The 23,207-nt window shown below is 36.8% G+C and overlaps 2 protein-coding genes across 9 annotated transcripts in view; one reads left to right on the top strand and one right to left on the bottom strand.

The window, feature by feature from the left end:
• The window catches only part of STS (steroid sulfatase), a 108,229-nt gene extending 107,563 nt beyond the window's left edge, over positions 1-666 (bottom strand). For all 8 annotated transcript variants that reach the window (XM_062601393.1, XM_062601353.1, XM_062601374.1 and 5 more), the window contains exon 1: positions 544-666. In XM_062601393.1, the coding sequence (XP_062457377.1) occupies positions 544-557 (14 nt within the window). In that variant the 5' untranslated portion in view covers positions 558-666. The remainder of the gene's footprint in view (positions 1-543) is intronic.
• The window catches only part of PUDP (pseudouridine 5'-phosphatase), a 75,859-nt gene continuing 53,074 nt past the window's right edge, over positions 423-23,207 (top strand). Inside the window, exon 1 of the mRNA XM_062601408.1 lies at positions 423-574. Within this exon, the coding sequence (XP_062457392.1) occupies positions 487-574 (88 nt within the window). The 5' untranslated portion in view covers positions 423-486. The remainder of the gene's footprint in view (positions 575-23,207) is intronic.

A 23,207-nucleotide genomic window follows, 5' to 3' on the forward strand; every position in this document is an offset into this window, starting at 1 on the left:
ATGGGTTTGAGTCCCTTTGTTTATGGCTTTCGGGCAACTGTGCCACCAGCAACTTTATACTTGTTAATCTCTGTAACCTCTGTAACTCGAATGCACGCAAAGCATTTGAAGAAAATGGTGCCTGAAGTGCTAAACCGGGAGCAACTCCACACTCCCTCCTATTAACAACAGCAAAGGGATTAAAAGAAGAAAAAAAAAAAACTTTCACAAGAGAACACTCATGCGAACAAACTGAGGGAGAGAAGAAAAAAAATGAAGTTTTTAAGAAATAAAAATAAAGGTAGTAGCGCTCGTCCACGCCTCCCTGCCCCGCCTAACGGCTTTTCTGTCAGCAACCGTCGCGGGGAAGCGCTCCGCGCACCCCGCCCCCGCGGCCCGGCCGGGCCCGGCCCTCTCCTCCTCCGCTCCCTCCGGGCTCGGGCCGCCGTGGTGGAGCGCGCGTGCGCCGCCACCGCCAGCGCGGCTCTGGGCATCGGCGGCCTCGCCATGTCCGCTTCTTCCTCCTCCTCCCCCACCCCGGCCGCGCTGCGGCCGGCCACTCACCTCATCTTTGACATGGACGGCCTGCTGCTGGGTGTGTAGCCTTCGCCTCCTTCTCCCCTCCGCCGCCGCCGCGCCGCCCGCCGCTTCCCTGGCGCTGTAGCGGGAGGGCAGCGGCGGGCCGGGCTGGAGGCGGCGGGGGGCGACGCCGCCTCCGCGCCGCCCTCCTCCGCCTCCCGCGCCGGGGCAGCGACGCGAGGCGACGCGGCCCTGCCGGCCGGGAGCCCCGCTGGCAGCCAGCCGGCGCCCCCGGGCCGGCGTTACTTAAGCCTGAGTAGAGGGCACAAAACAACCGGGGAAGGTTTCTTTCCTCCCTCCCTTTCGCCTGAGCTATCAGATCCGGGGGTGAGGTTGGAAGAGGCGCTTGCCCTTAGCGGGAGTGAGGAGCAGGGGTTGAGCGCGTGTAAAATTTAGGCCAAACATGTAGCTGTCGAGAGTAAGTTTGCAGGAGGTGAGAGGTCCAGGGGCCGTGAGGAGGCCCTGGCTCTGTGGAGACCTCAGGAAGACAACTGAGAAAAGACCAGTGTCGGGGGGTTGCACTAGCTGCACTGGATACATGGAACAGTCTGACGGTGTGAAATATTTTAAGGCGATGCCTTCAGTCTCCTGATACAGTCATCTCCCAATTTCTGTGTTATTAGACTTAAGTCTTGACGGGGTATGCAGAACTCTATCAGCTGTGTGCCATGTGTATATTGTGTCTTGATATCTGAGTAGTCAATGTGACTGGAAGAACCTTTAAACCCCCAGTTACTCATTTGCTGGGCTGGAGACTTCTGCTGCCTGTACTATAACGGAGTATTTTTGTATGTGACTTGGTTTTTGAGGTAGTCTACTTGTATCATAGTATAGGAAGCAGCTTTTGATTTGGGTAAATTCTTAGCAGGTGTGAACTTAGTGTGTGTACTTTCCTTCTGCAAAACTCAAGTTGTTGACTTTCAGGGAGGACTGCTGGTGAAGTGTAAGGAATGATTTTGTTTCCAAGAAGTGTCTGTTTTTCTCTCCTCCATGTGTGTAAAGGAGTGATGGAATTATTCTGCTTCCAAGAAATGTGCACTTTTCCTTCCTCCACTTCAGGAACAGAGTGAAAGAAGTTAGGATACTATGTTTTAAAGCAAGAATGAATGTACTTGTGTTATCAGGAGTAGTTTCAAGTATTTGAGGCCTCTAACTTCTTCCTGTTTTCTTCAGCTGTGCTCTCAGTATACTATGTGAAACAGTAAGATGAGTTGTTTCCTTTTGATTTTATTTTCAGTTTTAGTATTGGAGTCTCAAATAGCCTGGGGTTAAGCTGGGTTATACAGAACCAATTATTTTTATTTCATTTTTATTTAGAACATTTGGTTTGCTGTTTCCAGGAAAGCTTTTTTAGCTACTACTGGTATTTTAAACATAATTGAAAACTTTCTTCACACAGAATACTCACCTTAGCAGAAGAGTCTGGCTGAGCACTGTGAGTATTTAGGCCTTGATAGTAGGAATACATGTGATTTCTGTACCTACATTATGTGAACTTACTATGCATAAGTTTTTACAAGCTTTGACTTTGGACAGTATTCTAGGAACTAAAGAGATTTTATTTAAAATTTTCTTTCCATTCCAACCAGGAAAAAGTGTATTTTGAATCATGTTTAATTCTCCAAACTCTTGGGGCTCATACAGTGAAAGAACATAAAAGTGCCCTAGATTATGAACTGTACGTTATGCTTTGAAAGTAGTTGTAAAGGTCCATAGTTCTTGGACCTAAGCTTGCCAAGATTGCAATACTCATTTATAATACTCAAGTATAAACCTACTCATTGCTGGTATTGAATTTATCTACTTTAAAATACTGCTACAGATAAATGCTGTAACACTTTCTAATTTGTTTAAATAAAATATTAGTCAAATTATGGCATTTTATGTGTATGCGCGTGTGTGTATATATATATATATATATATACACACACATATATATATACACACACACTGCAAAGGATGAAGTGCTTCATCCCTTTCTCTTGGAGTCCATCTATGTTATTATTTGAAGCATTATCTAACACCTTTTTATTCTGCACTTAAAAGCAATGTAGTTTCTGCTCTGCAATTTTATACTTTTATGCTAACTTTTTTTTGCCCTTAAGCTGTTGAATGAAATCTTAGTTTTTGTCCATCTTTCCAGTTGCCAGGAAATCAGTCAGGAAAAAAAAAAAAAATATATATATATATATATATATGTATATATATATATATATATATATATATAATGCACTTGGGTGAACAGTTTATGCTTGCAGGTGTAATTTATTTTTATCCTTAAATATGAGGCATCCTTCAGACTGATACTTCCAGACTGATATTTGTTGTATTCTTCTTCCATTACCCTAGTTACTCATGGATATGATTTGTTCTATTTAAAAAGTTCTATTAAAGGTGTTATATTTCAGTAATTTTACAGTTATGGTGAAAGCCCTAATTATATATAATTGAATTCAAAATACTGTTAAGTGTCTTCCAAGACAGAGTCATAAAGGGATACTGCCTTATGACTTTAATAAGGTATACCTCCTTTTAGAGGACTTGTACTACATTTCAGCCTCTAAAAGCTTTGAGTTTTATCACAACTTTAACATCATTTTTGATTAATCTGCTTTATGATGAGAGAGTCTGAGGAGGAAAAAAGGAAGTTGGGACTGTTTGGAATTCCCCTAGATTCCTAAATGCTGTATGAAATTTGCAGTAATTTTGGGGAGGCAGGAAAATAAGGGACACCCATCAGATATATTCTGTCCTAACCATCTATTGTGAATGTTCCAAATGAGACAAATACTTACATTGATGTAAACCTATAAACCTACATTATAGATTCAAATTCTTAATTTATTATTCAGATTCTTAATTTTCTTATTTTTTAATGTATCACAGAGTGCTTATGGAGGATGATAAAATATATACATGTTTCTATAAGCCATATGCATCTGCATAAAATTACTTATTTTGAAAGAGAAAAAATAAATTTTCAGTAGTGGATGTTTAAAATTGCACTTTTTTAATTTTTTAAAGTAATCCATAACTGTGTATGTTTTTCAGAATCAGAACATTTAGGCATTGTGATTGTTTTCACTCCTAAGCAGTGTGCAAAAATATGTGTGACTAATTTTGGAAGTTTTCACTTTGCCATTTTTTTGAAGGAATATTAATTGATCTGTAAATGATGGAAAATATCGAACTTTAAATTGATTTTATGTAATGTGCCTTGAACTAGCTCATGTATTTGCTCCTGATAAAAAGTATAACATAGGAAGGTTTGAAGACATTTGTGAGTGTTTTATAATGGTGAGTGTAACGTCCTTAAAAGAGAGCTGAGGCACTTACCAGATTCTTGACTTCGGAAATGGTCTAGGTGTTATTCTGTGGAAGCAGCATCCATCAACTTCACCTAGGTGTGGCTAGGCCTTAAGAAAGTGTTGCTGAGTCTGATCTTTTGTAACTGTATTTCTTCCCCCATCTCTTTAACATAATTGAGTCTGATTAAGTTGCCCTTGAAACCCACGTTGATACAATCATCTTAAACTTACTGGGGAGGCTCTTGCCCCTGAACTGCCGGTGGATCTGCTTCATCTCTTTCTTTTGGAGTCCATCTGTATCATTATTTGAAGCATTATCTAACACCTTTTTGTTCAGCACTTAAAAGGAATGTGGTTCCCCTTCTGCAGTTTTCTACTTTTATATTACCTTCTTTTTACCCTTGAGCTGTTGAATGAAATCTTAATTTTTTGTCCATCTTTCTAGTTGCTGGGAAATCAGCACACTGGAAAATAGTGCCCTCCTTTAGTAAATAAAATATATACATGGCACCTGTGGACAGTTTGTCATTTAACAAGTAAAATTAATAGATAGGTTATTTTGTTGGAAACTCTAGCAGTGTGTGAACTACAATGGAATAAACTGTCTTTGTGTGCTAGTATATTGCAGTTACATCCTGTTGCATTATACATATGCAGCAAGATTTAGTTAGGTAGTTTAAAAGTGGTATACACTTCACTGTGCAGTGTTACCCCAGAGAGACAGGAGTAACTAAACTTTAATTTTTGATGCGCTACTGAATAAATAAATAAATAAATAAACCCATCATTTTTACAGTATAAAATTGCCACATGCTCTCTTAGAGCAAAGGAGTTTTGAATCCTAACAGTAAATGCTCAGAACTTATATAGTAGGTTATTCTTATAGTGCTTTAGTCTTTGTCTACAGGAATACACTTTTCTAACTGCTAGTTTATAGCATGATTAAAATTACCTGTGTATGTGTTTACCCTGCACATACTGTACAGAGATAGCTGGTTAAAATAATAAAAATAGATAAAAAGCTAGAGATCTTAAATACATAAATACTGTTGATAGTTGTTCTGTTCAGGGTGTAATGTTTCATATCTGATCCCGGCATCTTTGTATGTAAAAATGTACAAAAACAGCTCTGAAGACAGGGAAAATTATTGTATGTTTTGTACAAACTCAACTAGAGTAACATGCCCTCTAGCATCCATCTTCTTAACATAGTGCATATGTTGTCATTTGAGCTGTGACGAGTGTTTTGTAATTGTAGAAGATAGCTTTTCGATGTGAAGTGTTCATTATCATACAGTACCTCTAAAGATCCCGGTTTAGAAGAATCAGTTCTCAGCTAGACTGAGTCTGATTCTCTTTATTGCCAATTTTAATCAGTGCAAGTTAATGAATTTCCATGAATTCCTGCTGGTATACATGGGAAGAGAATTGGGCTAATATAGTTCTATATAGTTCCTAAACTGTAAATGTTACTCTGATTAGAGGTTATTGAATAATGGCTGAATTAGATCCTATGGTGATGCTGATAGGCAAAATGGATTTTATAGCTGGAATGTTGGAACTGATGGAACTATAGACATGGCATGAAACCAGTTCAGTAAAACAGTCTTTGGGAAGACTCTCTCCAGAACTTCTGTTTGGAAAGAGAAGGGGACCTTGAATGAAATTTTTGGTCAGTGAGTTTTTGATTAGTAACACTGTATATGAATTGTGCAGCAATGATGTACATTGTTCTTAGAAACATCGGTGACTATGACTGATGGGTCTTAGATTAACCATTCTCTTTAAAGTCCGAGTAGTTAATTATTCCCTTTTAGTAGATAGGATATTTCAGCTGTCAGTCAGTTACTTAGTAAGTTAGTGAGTGATAAATAGCATTTCAAAAGGGAATGTGAGCAATTTCCTAACCAGGTGTGGTTTTACCTTGAATCTCATGCTTGTCAGCAGTGAAGTACTTATATTGCTTTGTTTTTTGTTTGCTTTGTTATTCCTTTTTCTTCTCTGATGCCAGAGAGACTTTCTGTTTGGTGCATGACAGTCTTGTGCAACCTTAAAAAAAAAAAAAAAAAAAAATCCCGTAGAAAGATGAATATAGATGCTGTGTGACGTAAGGGAGGAATTAAAGTTTTTAGGCAACTGTATTTGATAAAAATTGCCCCATTTTGGCTACAAAGGAATTTGACTGTCAGAACATGTGTAGCATTTTGTAACTGGCAGATCTAAGAGGGCAAGACATTATTCTGCCCTACTAAAAGTAAGCAAGAACACCACATGGAACTGTGGTAAAATGAAAAACTAAGGTGACCTAGATTTTAGGGAAACCACAGCAGATACTTCTGAAAACCCAGCTGGCAGTTTGGAATGGAGAATCAGGATATGCATGTGAACAGTCTTTAAAAACTCTTAGCATCTTCAATTAAGCCAAAAAAAGGCAGTTTATTCTTGCTAGGAATTAATTAATGAGAAAAATAGGAAGAATGTTTGTCAAGGGAAAAGGTTCCTTGTGTGAACTTACAAAATTAATAAGCAGAAGCCTGCTGATCATAGTGTACATGCTATTGATAACACTTCATTGTGAGGTATCTCAAGTTGACAAATAGCTTCTCAGAATTTAGTGCAGAAGTAGGATAAACTGCAGGAGGGTTGGTTGGTTGGTTAGTTTTTAAATCTGTTATATGAGCATAGAATGACTCTGGAGGTTTATGGAAATAAACCACTGCCTAGCTGAGTAGTTTTAAAGGGTTTTCTTCTCATGGAACATTGGTCCACCTTCTTTATGGAGAGTGTAGCTAAGGAATTTATAGGTCTTCTGCTTCAGTACAAAATGAATTGCACTTTGAAAGACGAACTGGTGGAAGAGTTGGACGTATGTTGAACTATCAACACAGGGGAGATTGAAAAATACCATGAACAAATGCAGAATGGTTAGGGGTGGGGAAGTAAGCAAGACACCAGATCTTTAGTTGTTAATACATCAATGCTATAAGCCTGAGTAGTAAATAAAAAGAATCAAAATTGTCATTTAAACATAAATATGATGTAGCTATCATTGGTGAAACTTTGTGGTTGGATGACTTGTGTTTGGAATGACAAAAATAAATACATAGTTATACCTCATGTAGAAGCTAGTATTCACAGGAAAAAGCCACGAGGAAAAATCTATGTTACCATAGTAAGGGATTTTACTATTTTTGTTCCTAAAATACTGTAATAATTACATTGAAATTCAATAGGAATCATATATTTACCAGGACAATTTGAAAAAAAAAAAAAAAGGCTATACTGCTTCCTCAATTTGGGGAAATCAAATGAGGTAGCTCTATTACTGAGTTGTGAGAAAACATTAGAGTAATAATTTAGAAAAATAGTAAACAATGTCTATAATAGTTAGACATTGTAAAATGCTTAGGACCAACTATTATGGATCCAGGAGCTTTAAAAGAAATAGAAATACAAAATCACTGAACCGCTGATATTTGGTAACAGAGCCACACTGGGCATGCTTCAGAAAACTTCAAAATATTGATGAAGCATTTATTTACTTCTAAATAAATAAATGTACATGTATGTATGTACATACATCCAGAAACCCAGGTAACTGCAGAATAGTCAACCTGACATTAATCTCAGGTAATAAAATGGCTGATAAAGGACTTGATTAATCAAAAATTAAAGGGAGTTCATATAATTAATGCCAAATGAACATGGTATTACAGAAACTAGATCTTGTCTAACCTTTTTGATCTTTTTTTCCCCAAATGAGATGACAAATTTTGCTGACAAACATTTAAACTGTCATGTAAAAGGTGATTCATACAGTGTCCTTCTATATGGTATATTGCATGACACTTCACAATATTTTGATTAATAAACTAGAGGATAAAAGTTCACTATGGACTTAAAATGTTAAGAGCAGTCATTAATGATTTGTTCTTAGCAGAGCTCTGCGGATATATTTTGGCTATATATATATATGCATATTAAACAAAGACACAAAATAAATACACAAAAAGTGGGAGAATGGTGAATGATGAAGAGGGGTATGTGTCTGCAGGTCTGTGCAAGCAATCAATATGTTCTGATTAGGAGGCTTCTCTTTTTAATCTTCTGAATCTTAAATTCCTAGTCAGTGTTTAACAAGTGGGAGATGGTGTCCTGGACTTTGGGTACTGTCCTGGGAGGAAAATGCAGGTGCAAATGCTTTGTTGACAAAGCTTTCAGCTCAAGGCTTGTCAGTGGACAGGTTCACTAACCATTTAAGTTAGTGAACTTGTGGAAGGTGAACAAACATATGAAGTAAACAGAAGTGATTCAATAGATACTTCAGTTCAAGATAAAAAAGTCAGTCTATAAATATGTATTTCATATAAATGTCTATTTCAGTGCTATGTGGACATGCCTTGTTTGAGAGAGGAAAGAATTTTATACATGCCTTCTGCTTGATATTTTACACACAATTCTTTTTCTCCTCCTCAGGAATGTTGCATGGATACAAGCTATACTGTATGGGCATTTTTGACCCTCTAGAGCTGAAACCTCTTTTGCTATATCTAAGCTTGGAGACTCAACTGCAGGCCTGAACTATTATGTGACTTGTACTGGAGAGGAGCCTGGCACCAGTCTGTGACAGGCCCTGATTTCACAGGAAAGAAACGCAGTTTTATGCACTTTAGAAATGAGTAGCAGAATGCTCCTATAGGTCTCTGCATTGAACTTCTAGGATGCCAGAATGTAGATGGGCACCTGTGTTGATCTGGGTCTAAATTTTGTAGGAGGCTGAAAATCTTTAATATTATACTGTAGTATGATGCTATATTCTATAGGGATTGAGAATGTATAATATTAATCTTTCCTGAGAAACTAACTTAGGAAAACTACTTCAAACATAAGATATTTCTTAGCATTGTACTTAAAGCTGAACTAAAGCTAAGTTAACATACAAAGAACATGACGCTAATATAGAAAATGTATTTATTTTTATTTTAAATTTTTCTAGTAGTGACAGTCTTTTCCCCTGCTGATGTCTCTACATAAGATAATTCAGTCTGTTCAAGCAGATCTAAAGAAGTGGTTTCTAAAGCAGAAATTTCCAAATTTATTTTTACAAGATACGGCCACTGTAAGTGAGAAATCATGCTGTATTGTTCACGTCCAGGAGTGCTAGCTTGTTCTAGCCCTTTGCAGGAGGGAGAGGAGTAGTTTGGGCAACTGGGATCAGAAGTTTGTTGCATTTGCAGCCGTTGTCTTCCAGCTGGATTCTAGTGTGCCACTTCTAAGTAACTCGTGTTACTAGTTGTACAGGGAATCTCTGGTCTATAATATAGAAGGAATTAACTTATTTGTTGTAGTGTTGTGAGATTTACAAGTGTTTTTGCATGTTTTCTTTCCAGTTTTACCTGCCAGTTGTTACAGGGTTAAAACTCAGGAATTTAACTTTCATTTCATTGCACTAGTTGTCTAGGAGACTCCTGTTAAATGGAAACTGACGAGCTCTATGCTGAAGTTCGCTTATGTGCATGCTATGTTTTATTTTACAGTGTGAACAGGAGGCTAAAACAGTCTCCTGTTTCTTCTGCACAGGAGCAAATTGCACCAGTTCAGGTAAATATCAGTCCTCCCTAGATTGTCCTCAATTGTGGTCTGAGTACAGGAATTAATTTTCTTAGACTATAAACTGGCAATCTTATAAACCCATTTTCTGTTTCCTCGGTAGTGGAAACTTATTTTCTTACCATTCTCCATTTCTACTGAATTTTGGGGAAAATGGGGTGAAACAAAAGTAATCTTGCCCCCATGTTCTGTATTTGCATCTTGGTGTAAAACAAAGAGGTTATTTTTTTTATTAGATTAAATATTTCTAATATTCTTCCAGAGCAAATCTTAGAGGTAAGTAAAACAGGTCCTCACTGAGAATTAACTAATCATAAGTAGAGCAAATAAGATTTGTCATATGCCTGAAAGTTAACGTTTTAATTTAATGATAAGGAGAATTTTGACAAAGAATCAACAACTTCTAGTGATCTAGAATCTGACTTTTATTATTCCTCTGACTTGCAAGTTGTCCATCCTATTGTTTGTGGATAGAATAATCCAGAATTGGAATTTCATTCCAACATCTGTTGAATAATTTTCTTCATTTCTGTAATGGTTACCACATTCCAAAATGCCATGGGCAGCATTAGCAATGATCACTTCTCCCTGAGGAATTAACAGAATCCTCCCAAGCTGAAAGATGCATGATTTGGTCTTAACGTAAATTACACACAAATGCCATGCACTTTGGTGCTTGCTTATGTATTTATTAGTTGCACCAGACTCAAAGCATTTTTTAAAAAAGAGGGGGGAAAAAAGAGGAAAAAAAAGTTGCTAAACAAATGAATCTGAAGTAATTTCAAATTTCCAATGCTCATAAATTCATTTTCTGCCTGTTACGTGAATCCAGTTATTTAGAGAGTCTTTAGCAAGTTGAGAGGTATGTTTTGAAGGTGCCAAGAATCTAAAGATTCTGTTTAATGTTTTTAAAGAAGCATAAGCATTTTGCCAATTTACAAAATTTAAACTTCTTATGTTCTTAAATGGAGGTGTTGAGACCTGTCTTTAGGTGATAAGGTTTTATGCGTGTCGGCTACATATGTTGTTTTGTGTGTAAAGTTAAAATTACCACAGGAAAGGCCCGCCTGGATGCAACCCTGTCTAACATGCTCTAGGTGACCCTGCTGAGCAGGGGGGTTGGACTAGATGATCTCCAGAGGTCCCTTCCAACCTCGCTGATTCTATGATTCTACTTTGCTTTGAATATAAATAATAAGGTGCTGTAAATGGAACAGAATCTCACATAAAGAAAAAAATGCATAGAATTTTCCCTTATAATACACTATTTCCACCTGCCATATTCCCATTTTCTTTTTTCTTAAGAAGGAAAAAACAACATTAACAATGTGAATTTATTGTTCTGCATACTGACAATAGTGTGTTGTCTTGGGCCCAACTCTTAGTTACTGACAAAGAAAATGAGCTCTGTGTTAGTCATTCCATTTAGGTGTAACATAAAATGCAGCATAGTGTGTATTCAGACTCACCCTTGTTGGACTACTGACAGATCATCAGAGGAAGCCCCTTCGAAATCCGATTGCGATGTTTTCTGAGTTTGAAACTGGTACTGTTGATTCAGGAACGCTTCTAAGGAAGAGCAAAATTATGTGCTGATATTAAGAGAAGACGGGAGCTAAAGATAATGTGTGTTTAATGAAAAAATTTGGATCATAGTTAATCAGAAAGGCTGAAGTGAGAGAAATTATGAGTGTCAACATGAAGCATGAGTGTACTGAGATACAATTTAATTTCAGTAAATAGTTTGTTTTATATGTGTATCTTTTTTTTTAAACAGATGAATAAAACAGTTTTTATAATTTACATAGAGAAAGCTCCCTTGACCTGTCTCCTCAGGGTGAGAGAGTAGATCTCTCTATGCCCGTATGGTGCTATAACCTTGGATAATGTCATCTTTCTGCTACAAGGCAGTTGTAACAAAGAATTACGCCACATGAAGTGGTGCATCGTTTTGTGCTAGGAAAGATTCCTTCTCTGTAGCATTGTATTATTACTGGACTAACAGAAAGTTCATTGCTTTGTGGTTCAGGGGATACAGAGCAGCAGAGAGTGTACCACAGTACAATAAACTGCTAGTATTTAAAAATTAAAAACAATATTTTATGGGAAACATATCTCAGGAAAATAAAAATATTTGTCCCACTGAGGTACCGTAATATGTCCAGACATTACTGCCTAATAACTTCCATTGTTATTATTGTCATATATCATTTTTTATGATATTTATTCTTCCCCCATTTTTAATTCAAGCTACTTCATTTTCCATGAGTGAAGACATATAAGAAAATATAAAGAGCAAGGAGAAGTGTTACTGTTATGCTACATTTATTTTCGTGTATTCTAGAGTGCTAAATATATTGTGTGACAGTTAATTGTAAATTGTACAATATTTTAAAATTTCATTTTTTTGAATTCTCTTTATACACCATGTTATACAAGTACCAATTCTAGTATTTTTTTTCCTTAAAAGTGACCAGTACCAATTCTAACATTTTTTTTCTTTAAAAGTGATTTTTTTCTTAGAAGTAAAGACATTTATAAGACATAAATACCACCTGCTAATTGTATTCAAAATTTTAAGGGACTTCCAGTGTGGATTTTAGCTGCTTAGTAGCTGCATCTTTAGAAGAAGCTACATCTCCTAAAAATCTTTCATTATACCACTACAAATTTTCAGGGCAGCTATAATCCATGATGGTCCACCCAACTCTGGTCCCTGAGCTGTCCTGATGGGAAGGCTTTCCAGAAGCTGCTATAGCACAACCATTGCTGCACAGAGAGGTGTTTTTCCTGTGGATAGCAGGATGATGGAGGAAGGAGCTGGATTATGTATCTGTTGGGACAAGTCAGATATGGCCAGAGTGCTTCTGGGTTTAGAGTAGTCTAGCAGAGTTTAGAAGTAACCTGTCAGTTTCTAAAAATATGTACGTTGGATCTATGCGAGTAACTATATCCCATAGTTTAACTACATATAGAACTTTATCCCATGGTTTAACTACATATATAGTTTCAAGTATATTTTGTAAAGTTTAGCCTTTTTCACATGGCAGTTGGGCTCTGAGAAAACTTTTGTGTTTTGATGGCATCTTAGGAAATGCCATGGGATTGGTATTTTTCTTCTTTATGTTTATTTTCTTTAAAAGGTTTTTCCAGATTATTCTCTGAATTGCACAATTAGCATTGATTGGATAAAATATGATGATATTACTTTTGCCACAAATTTACTTCACAAATGAAGAAAAGTCTGTGAAGTGTTCATCATTGTTTTTCAGAATTTGGGCTTTCTATATTAGCTACGTTTTTGTATAGCTATCCAAAGAAAACTTGTTTCATGGACTTGAACTTTTTCAAATATTATTTAGTTTTGAAATTTCAATAGAAATTTTCACAAAAAATTGTCAGAATTATCTATAAAAACATACAATTCTCATATAAAGCTTAGAGGTACAGAGAGTGTCTTTTCATGTGCGTGTATGTATATAAAAGAGAGGACACTTCTGTTTATAGTAAGTAGTAAGCCAAGGAGTGGCTTTTCAGTAATTTGAAATTGCCAAAGAAAAATGCCTTAATAGTACATCCAGACTTCTGTGAAGAAGTCTATCCATAATTGAAAGTTAACAATATAACTGGATTATATGATTTAAGAATTAACTAGGTTTTGTTTTTCACTAGTTATAGCTCTTGGCTTCAAGATTACACGTTGCAGAATCTGTGTACTTGGTACATGCCACATCTGCCTTACACTGTTAAATCTACACTCTACAGAAATCTTCACTTCAACCCCAGGTTATTTTATAAAATAATTAAATAGTATGTTAGTGTTTTTTTTTTCCTCTCTTCCCTTCTCATTACCCTGATTAACTGCAAGGTGGCTGTATATTCTTAGAAAAAGTTTCTACCTGGTGAGGGAAACAAGAAAAGTCATATCCTAAGATTTCCTGCAAAACCGTGGAAGTGATTCCCCTCTTCATACCTTTTTCTAATATGCTAGTTCTAATACAGAATGGATTCACATTTTTTTTTTCCTTCTGTCACTATTGCAGCTTTTGGAGGACTAAAACCAATATTACAAATAGACAAATGTTTCGGTCAAACAGTATATAAAGAAAAGAAAGGAAAACTATTTTTCCCTTGTGTATTCTTCAGTAGATTTAGTTTACCTTTCACATAGCATAGCATTACCATTCTCATAGCATTTTGCCTGCTGAAATTACGAGCTTTATATTCTAGTTGTATATATGAGGAATTATATTTTCCTTATGTTGTCTCTAAATTCTTGAAATCCTCATCCTATCTGAGTCTTCTCAACTTGACTGCAGATTTTGACAGTGCTTATCGTAATTTTCCCCTGAAACCTTGTTCTTTCTTGCCTTTCTTTTTGAGAGGTTAACGTAGCATGGAAATACATGATTCAAAAAGATTGCTGTTAGCGTGGTTTCAAGATGCCCAATATATAGATGTTTTACCATATCAAAAGTGTAGTAAGGTATAGCTCATAGAGATTGCTTTTTTCATTGACTGGAAATAAAGGAGTTGACAGAGATGTTACAAAATGCTAATTTTCTGTTTAAATGACAGCACGTACTCCTTTCTTTGAAGTTATGAAAGTTTTTTTTTTTTTTTTTTTTTAATTGAAAATACAGGCTCAGAAGCATAAATCAAATATTCAACAAAATATTTTCCAGAGAATTATTACAGGTTTGGGATAACTGTACTTAATGGTACCTAATTTGAAAAAAAATATCTTACTCACCTGAATTGCCTATAATGAAGCCTTTCAGACAGCTAGGGAAGCTGTTTCACAAGCTGATGGTGGTGAGTTTTAATAGCTTCAGTAGGGATAATGTCGCTGCTGCCCATTCCCAACTGAGGACTTACTTCAGCTCTTCTGATGGTCAGTAGGAGAGAATTAAATTCTCAAGAGATGTGCTAGACTTCTGATTAGGAATAATAATAATAATAAAAAGAGTGCTCTTACAAGAAATCCCTTTTCTGAAGGAAAAAACTTTTCTTATCGCTTCATTTCATTCTATTTATTTTTGACCAGCTAAGTTCTAAAGCTCTAAAAAATACAATGAGTTTACAACAAAAGGTGATGACAGACTGACAGACCTGTAGTAGTACCAGGGTGAAAAGTGTCAATCTAATAAAAGAAAAAAATGTCCAATCTTTTAGCTTATGACAAGGTCAGTGACTAAAATTGTCCTTTAAATTTTATAGGGTGGACTCTGTAGCTTGTGTTTTACAGTGTTCAGCTATATTTTCTTTGATTACAGAATCCAGTTGTATGAAATACTGCAAACTATATTAATAATTAGATCTGCTCTTCAGACAAGTAACCAAAAAAGAGAGCCATTTCGACTTGTTGATGGAGTGATAGATTTGCATTTTTGTGCAGAATTTTCTGTCTCTTTGAAAACTCTTACCCAGGGGCCATCAGAAGGAGATAGCCTATGGGGCATTTGTCTCTTTTCAGAACAGAAAGGCTCCTCGTGATCTGCTGTTTTATTATTATTGCAGATTGTTTACTTTCTAATTCTTTTTTTTTTCTTTATATTATAAAGCATGTGAGTGACCTTGTCTAAAACAGATGTATGTCTAGGACATGTAATGTACCTTAACGGTTTCAAAACATGATGAGTCAAAAGGTGTAGCTTTAGGACTTCATCTTTTTGTTTGAATGTCAGCTTAGTTCCATTTATTCAACACGTGAAATAGTAACATTTTATTTTGCTGATCATAAGCTTGATTTTAAATCATGCAAAGATTGTTTTTATTACGTGTTCAGAAAATATGTGAAGAAAGCAAACAAACAAAAAGATGGACACTTAACACACAAAGAAACAACTAATAATTTTGGAGGAAATCTGTGAATAAAAATGTAAATGTCTAGAACTAATTAGGATTTCAAACATTCTAGCTACTTCACAGTAACTGCAAATGTGCATTCTTATCTCCAAATAAAAAGGAAACTTATTTCTTGTGCTTGATATGGTGAGCAGACACAAAGATATTTGAGACTGAATATTTAATTAATAGGAAATCTCTATCCTGGCCTTGGAACTCACTTATATTTGATCATATATTGCAAGTCTGCAGGATTCAAGCCTGGAATAGCAGACATCAGATCTTTGTCAGAACTACTGTTCCGTACTGTAATAGGAAAATATAATGCAACTGGACTTAGTGTAAAACCATGCTGTTTGGAAACTGCTGCCTGTGTGGATAGAGAAGCCTAATACAAAAGGTCTAGAAAACATTAATTACATTTTTTTATTTACTTATTTATATATTTTAGACCATCTGAGGTTTCTTGTAGTAATTGGAATATAAAAATAAAAGCGGCAGTTCTTTAGAAAAGAATGGCATAAAGTTTCAAAGGTTATTCTTGTTTTAATAGCTTTTAGTTGTTATTCTGCCACCTCTTGGCAGGTATTCATCAGACTAATATTCTTCCTCGTTTCCTGAAGTTTCTCACCTATCTCCAACCGTGAAGCTGCCTGAAACTTGCCTTCAAAAGTAATTTTGCCATTTACAAGCAGAATAATAGCAGTGGATTTGGGTTTTTGTTGTTGTTGTTGTTTGCTTGTTTTTAAAACTAAGGTTGCTAAGCTTTATTTGCTGTGGAATTGGTAATGCATATCTTATTTATGTTTAGAAACAACGAGCTTGATTGTCTTTCTTGCACTGTTGTCACTTCATTGATTTCAGTGGATCTATTCCTAATTCTTCCTAGTGAGAGAAAGACCATTAGCTATTATAGGTTAAGCTGGGTTTCTTTGTCTGTTTGTTTTTTTGGGGTTTATTTTTTTATTTTTTTATTTTTTTTTTTGCTCTAGTTTTGCTTGGAGGGAAGGAAAATTTCTTTGGAAATAAAGCAAAAATGCTGCTTTCATGTCCTTATTGAACATGTTTTACCATTCTGTCTTCTGCAAGTGTTGTTGCAGTAGAACTAAGTGCACTACAGCAAAGTTGATCCTATGTCAGACTTAATAAATTTGAACTGCAGGAGAGTGAAGCTGCTTGTGTCTCAAGACATAAACTTTGGCCTCTACTTGCAGAACGAAGGAAGGAAGGAAGATTGAGTGAAAAGGGAGTGACACCTTGTTCAGTTCACAGTATCTGCTTTTGTTTTTTAGGACATTAATCGCATAGAAGAAAAAAATGATGGAATAAAACTTCTTGCACTCTTTGAGTCTCTGAACAAGTATTTTTTATTTCATTTAATAGGATACACAGCAGTGTTTCGTGTACCTCTAAGATGTCATTCGAAGCAGTCGTAACATTTCAGTTATGTCCAGAACCATTCTTTAGCAAAATAAGTCAGCCTCTCCCCTTTGAGATAGGTGAAAACACCAGAGTCATCTTCCAGCTTTGTATTTCTCCTGCTAGTCCTCATGTGATCTAGGTTCACCAACATGTATTTTTTTTTCCAAGTCAAAATTGAGATTCTCTGTCTAAAACCCTCTTATAACTGCTGTATTCATTCAGGATTGTAATGTGGAAAAGTTTTATATTGTCTTATAAAACATCTCTGGTACTGTTTTCTTTCCTATGTTTTAAACAAGTAATAGTATTTTAGATTAAATACATTTTGGTGGTTGAAAACCTTACACTAGTGTAAAACTGGCATAACATGCTAAGATAATGCTGTATTTGATTCAGACATGGGATTCAGGGGAAGACCTGTTCTTAATTTCCTGTCTGCCTGACAGGATATGTCATTCTTTTCTAAGAATTAAAAGTTAAAGTATTTGTTTGACTGAGACTGGATCCATAACCAGATACTTTTAGGTATCTGATGTGTGCCCAATTTTTAGGTGGTATTTTTAGCAGTCTTCCTAAAGTAAAAGTCTTTCCTGTGGACAGTGGAGAGAAGTTGATGCTTTTTCAGGCCTCCAGATAGAGATCCCTCAAGGGGTTTCAAACTGATATGGTTTGAATCCCACTCACAAGTGTTTTGGATCAAATGTTCAATTTTGAAATGGCTCTTCCATGTCTTATAGGAACTGTAGTTGATGCCTCATATTTCTGTTCAGCTTCCTGATCGGTCGGTCATCTGCTGTAGTAAGTAGAGATTTTTGTATGATGGGAGGTAGGATTCTTGGACAGGTCCCATAACCTCATGCATAGACTTTCACAACAGAAACCTTGCTCAAAATACACTGGTAGGATTTTTCAGTTAATAGAGGCTCTACTTTTAGTATTGTAAGTATAATACTATGTTAGTATTACAGGGTATACTTCCTTATATAGAGAGAGAGAGTCTGAATATTTCTTGCAAAATTTCAAATGTGTATTGGTAAGAAAACTGTACAGTTGTTTAGCAGCAGGGCATGGGCTGTCGTGAAAATTAATACGTAAATATTCATGAAGGCAATAAAAGGAATCCTATTAAACAACTGTTATTGCATACTGAACTCTGTATGTGGCAGTCTGTTTGGGAATATTAGTACAAAGATCTGCTACTGATAAAAATCTGACTGCTGTTGAGTAGCAGTTACAGAAGGGCTTCACTTTCTGAAAGTAGGAAGAGTTACTTTCTGCCGGAGCAGGTATAGGGATACCTGCGCACAGCCTCTGCAGTTCAGGTGTGATAGGTGACGGTCCATTATTTAGCTGTGAGCGCTCTGGGCTGCAGCTGTCTCTGACCTGGGGGTCAGTTCTGACTTGCAGTGTGTGGAGATGGCGGAGTGGGGGATGGTCCTTGTTGTCACAGCATGAGGTTTTTTCCCCTGACGTTTGGGAAATACTGCATGCTCTGAACCTCAGCTCCACATGGGAGGAGAGGGTCATGTTCGCATGACTTCAGAGAGCTTTAGGGCATGCCAGGTTCAAAGTCTATATTCCGCATAAGGTATTGGAAGTACCTTAAATTTGATATCTATCTAGTGATTTTGAGATTTCATACACTGTTTTCACATAGAGGGTAATTACAGCTCATAAGACATAATTTTCAATATGCTCTATCACACATGCCCCGTGTGAACCTCGGAGGTCTAGCTCTGTGTTTTAGTTTTTGGCTGTAGTTAGGACTTTAAGCATACAGTTACTAAAGAAATACTATTATTGGGTCTTGCAGTATTTCTGAACTTTTCTTCTGGATGTAGGCAGTCAGCCAACAAGAAATTTTCTTTTTTTGGGGGGGGAAATCAAGCTCACACTGACTACATTTGTTTTTCTCTTCTACCACAGAGAAATTACTGCGTCAGCAGATTGGCTTCAGATTTCTTAAGCACTCCTGATAGAGAAGGGAGAGATTAGCTCTATTAATCTGTACTTTTTTATACTTTGTTGTAGTAAATATTTGACAAATTGCTGCAATTAAGTTTAGAACATCGTCTGAGGCCACGTTGCAAAAATAGTATTTCTGCTTTCTATTAAAAGTCATTCTGTCTTTTGAAATATATATCCTCTGTTTAGAAAACTGACTGAGCTTTTTGGACAGTGTTCCAGGAAATGATTTAGAAACATACAGTGCTGAAAGTCAAATAAGTTCCCACCTCTCCTAAGTCTTAAGAAACAAACAAACAAACAAAAATCTCCCTCTCCCTCTCCCTGAGAACTTTTTTTTGATCTAATTTTGGGCTTTTTTGGAGGAAGGAGGAAGATTGTCTGCCTTCCCTTCTCTCCTCCTTTTATCTCCCTTCAAAGACTTTATTTTTTTCCCCTCCTCTCTCCCCATTTATTGCCTGCTTTAGACTATGGGTAAAACAGACCAGCATTTTCTCATGGAAAGTTATGGTTTTTTACAGCTTTTCCTGGAGCAAGTACGTGTTAATTAAGAAGATATATTTGGTTATTCCTCTGCTGACTTTGATAACATAGTGATCTTTCTGCTTTCATTAACCTTATGCTATGATTTTATCTGTGTGCATTGGGGTAACTCATTTCAAAACAACTTTTTAAACTCTGTGTTGCATTTCTCAGGTCATTGAACTGTATAGCCATGTATTGTCAGCAGCGTATCAAGAAGAAGAGAGAAGTCCTTCATGAAAGACTGTTTCTTGTAAATATACTAAAAGCTGTTCTTCTAAGAGCTAGGAACTGCTCCTCTGGATGATAATAGTCCCCAAATAATACTGTTGCAGTGTTACAGTAACTCTTATGCTAGGGACATTGTATCTGTTGCCAGACGTGGGCCTTGTAATACTCATTTTAAGAAGCTACACCTCTGCTAGCCATCAGCTTGACCCCAGCAAGCACAAATGTCTGAGCACCACATCAGCTACTGTTTGCCTTGGTCTGTTTTTAATGGTTGTTTTCAAAACCTATGTGAATGCCTAACAAAGCAAAGCAGTCTGTTACTGTGATGCAGTTACTAGCATTTGTTATTTTTATACTAATTGAGGCATGCACATAATTTTAATCGGGATAGTTTTAGAATGTTTAAAATCATGCATATTCTCTGCTTTTTGGAAGTGTAGGTTCCCTGGTGCCACAGAATTGAAATGTAGACTTTCCCATACTTTTGCACATGCAGTTCTGTGTTAGTGGCCAAGTATTTATTTATGACTCCGCATTAGAACAGTGTTGGCATGGCTTTATTCTTGAAAGCTTTCTTTCACCCTCCCTGTGGCATTAAAAAGAAGGTCAAGGTGTATATTGAATAAGACAACATTAAGGTATGTTTGCTTTATCAGCATAAACCAAGAGGCATTTGAATTTGTTAAGAGGCTTCTTCAACCCCCCCCCCCCATTGCAGTAAAATGCTTCTTTGCATATAAAATGAGAAATTGGCTTCCAGTGTAGCTGCCACAGAAGAATTCCCCTAGTAATGTAAGCCTGAAGGGGCAAATATGTGATAATCCTTTGGGAACAGTTCTGTGCAGCTATTATTTTGGGGCACTAAACTTATTTTCCTTTAAAGCCTCTTAGCAATAACTTAAATACATGGTAGTATGTCTCGTATAGGAGAAGAGCAAGCAGACCAACAGTGCTTTGGATGAATTAGCCAGTGGCAGTGTTTCTCTGTACGTACTGAAGTAATTGCTGCATAGCATATTCATGTATCTTGGAGTGCACTTATATTAGCATTCTAGTATAACAGATGGAAAAAGAAGTAGATGTGCAAAAATTAAAGCTTCAAAACAGACTTCTGCCTACTCCCTACTAAAATGAATAATGGATCCTATTAATGAATTATTCTAAGTGCTAATCAAAAAATATAATAACTTGTAAATCATTTCCCAGTTAAATGGGAAGCAGTAATTTTACTTTTTAGTCATTATTTTTACTTTACTTTTCAAAAGTTATGCTTTATCAATCACATGAAGTGATTTACCAAATAACTTACTGTTAAAGCTAGTTTGTGATTCTGAAGCAGTAATTATTTATTGCTTGCTAATTATTTTAATGCAGTTTTTACTTCCTTTAACTTTCAGGTGAGAGTAACACGGACTTAGTTGGTTCAAGTTATGAAAGTAGGTCGATCTTAGAGACAAAATATGAATATTACAGTTGAGTTTCAGTTGATTGCTTTCATGTCAGTCTGCTTATAGGTTTAGCATACCTGGCTGGGGACAGCAGTAAACAGCACATTGAGATTGAAACATGGCCAAACAGTTTGTTTGAGCATGAATAAGCAGCATATCCAGATATTTTCTGGGCTCCCCAGGACGAGAGAGACATGGAGCTACTGGAGAGAGGCCAGCGTAGGGCTACAAAGATGATCAGAGGGCTGGAGCACCTGCCCTGTGAGGAACGGCTGCGAGAGCTGGGCCTCTTCAGCCTGGGGAAGAGAAGACTGAGGGGGGATCTGATCAATGTGTACAAGTACCTGAAGGGAGGGTGTCAGGGGGATGGGGACAAACTCTTTTTCAGTTGTCCCGTGTGACAGAACAAGAGGCAATGGGCAGAAACTGAAGCACAGGAAGTTCCGCCTGACCGTGAGGGGGAATTTCTTCCCTGTGAGAAGCACTGGGCCAGGTTGCCCAGAGAGGTTGTGGAGTCTCCTTCTCTGGAGATCTTCAAGGCCTGCCTGGACGCAACCCTATCTAACCTGCTCTAGGTGACCCTGCTGAGCGGGGAGGTTGGACTAGGTGATCTCCAGAGGTCCCTTCCAACCTTACTGATTCTGTGATTCTGTCATTGTTAGTGAAATAGGTGTCTCTGTAAGATGATCAAATTTAGAATTAATTTTTCTTCACAAGCAAGTTAATTTAGAAGGAATGTGGGGAATAATCTAGCAAAGAATAACATCCTTTTTCCTCATCTTAGGCCCCCTTTACTAAGGGGTTAGAGCCCATATGTCAGGAATGAGCCCTTAAACCAACAGTTTCCAGGCTGGTTTGGATTCACCATCCAGCACTCATCCCAGTGTTAAGGACTGCCCATTCCGTTTAAAATAAAAAACAAAAAGAAGAAAACATATAACATAAAAATATCTTGAGATGTTAGACCCTAGGCGTAGACCCTAAGGGAATTTAGAAGCCAAGTATAATTTTCTGGACCACTGCTGTAACTGTTAGGCTGTTCTGCAAAAAGTGACTTATGTTGCCTTCCTTCCTCGTCCGCACACTGTTTCCTCATTCCTCCTGCTTTAAGTGATTTTGAGGTCAGCTCTTAAACTACTGGGTTTGTTCTTCTGTTAGCCATCATAGGTTAATATAGCCATGCAATTTTAAACTAGCTTTTACAGTACTAAAAGGGTGAATAGGAGAGCATTGGGAGGGAACTGCAAGATTAAGGCCTCTTGCTGCAGGATACAATATAGTGGTCTAGTAAAGATGATTTATTTAAAAAAAAGCCCCTGGAAGTGAAACATACTATTAGGGTGATCCCTAAAGCCTGTTTGTTTTATAGGAATATGGAGAGAAGTCAAAGGAAAAAGCTATTTGTTTATAACTGGTATAAGTAGATGAAGATTCAGATCTGACCCTAATGTTATGAAATGGTTGTATTTATCAATGATATGTATTGTCTATATATTTGTAATTGGAAGGGTAATATAGTTAAAGAAGGATAATATTCAAATGCCAGAATGCTTTTACTCTGGGCTTTATTGTTTTATAGGATAAGAATGCCAAATTCTCACTGAAGAAAATCATAAAGATAGAGAGTGGAGAATGAGTTATGTGCCATGGTTTATTCAATTGAGTAGCCTATTGCTCCTTCAGTGGCTATTTTTTTACAACTCTTTTGATTTTTTTAGACTGCCATAATTCCCTTGTTTACTTAGCTGTTTGCATTGAAGCTGCAATTGATACACTTTTTCTGGATAGTAATATCCTGAACCATTTCCTGGGTCAGGAAGATGTTCTTTGTTCCTTTCAGACTTTACTGTCCTAAGGCCACTGTGTTCTCAGCTTATTTTTTAATTTCTTTCTTTCTTTTTTTTTTTTTTTCCTTTCCTCTCCTCTGCGCATACCATGAGCACCAGCAGGTTCCTGTGAGTTTTGTGGCTAGTTATTGTGAGTTTTATCTTGTCAGTGGCATTTCCTAAGCCTTGTGATAGCTTATATACCCTTTGGAAGTGTGAGGAGGGTACTACTCTTTGTTCATATCCTCAGTGTGTATGGACCTTTCAACTCTTCATGTGATCTAACAAATGAAGAGCCCATACAGCCTGTGGAGAGTGCTTAATGTCACCAGTTGAATGACAAAAGCAAAACAAAATTGTCCACTTACATAATTATATTCTGATTTATAATCATATTTATCTCTTGGTGCCCCAGATGAGCATTTCAGTAATTTGTATGCCTTACACTGTTGCATATCTCAAGGAGGTTA

Source organism: Rhea pennata, chromosome 1 (genome assembly GCF_028389875.1).
Source record: "Rhea pennata isolate bPtePen1 chromosome 1, bPtePen1.pri, whole genome shotgun sequence".
Lineage (NCBI taxonomy): Eukaryota > Metazoa > Chordata > Aves > Rheiformes > Rheidae > Rhea > Rhea pennata.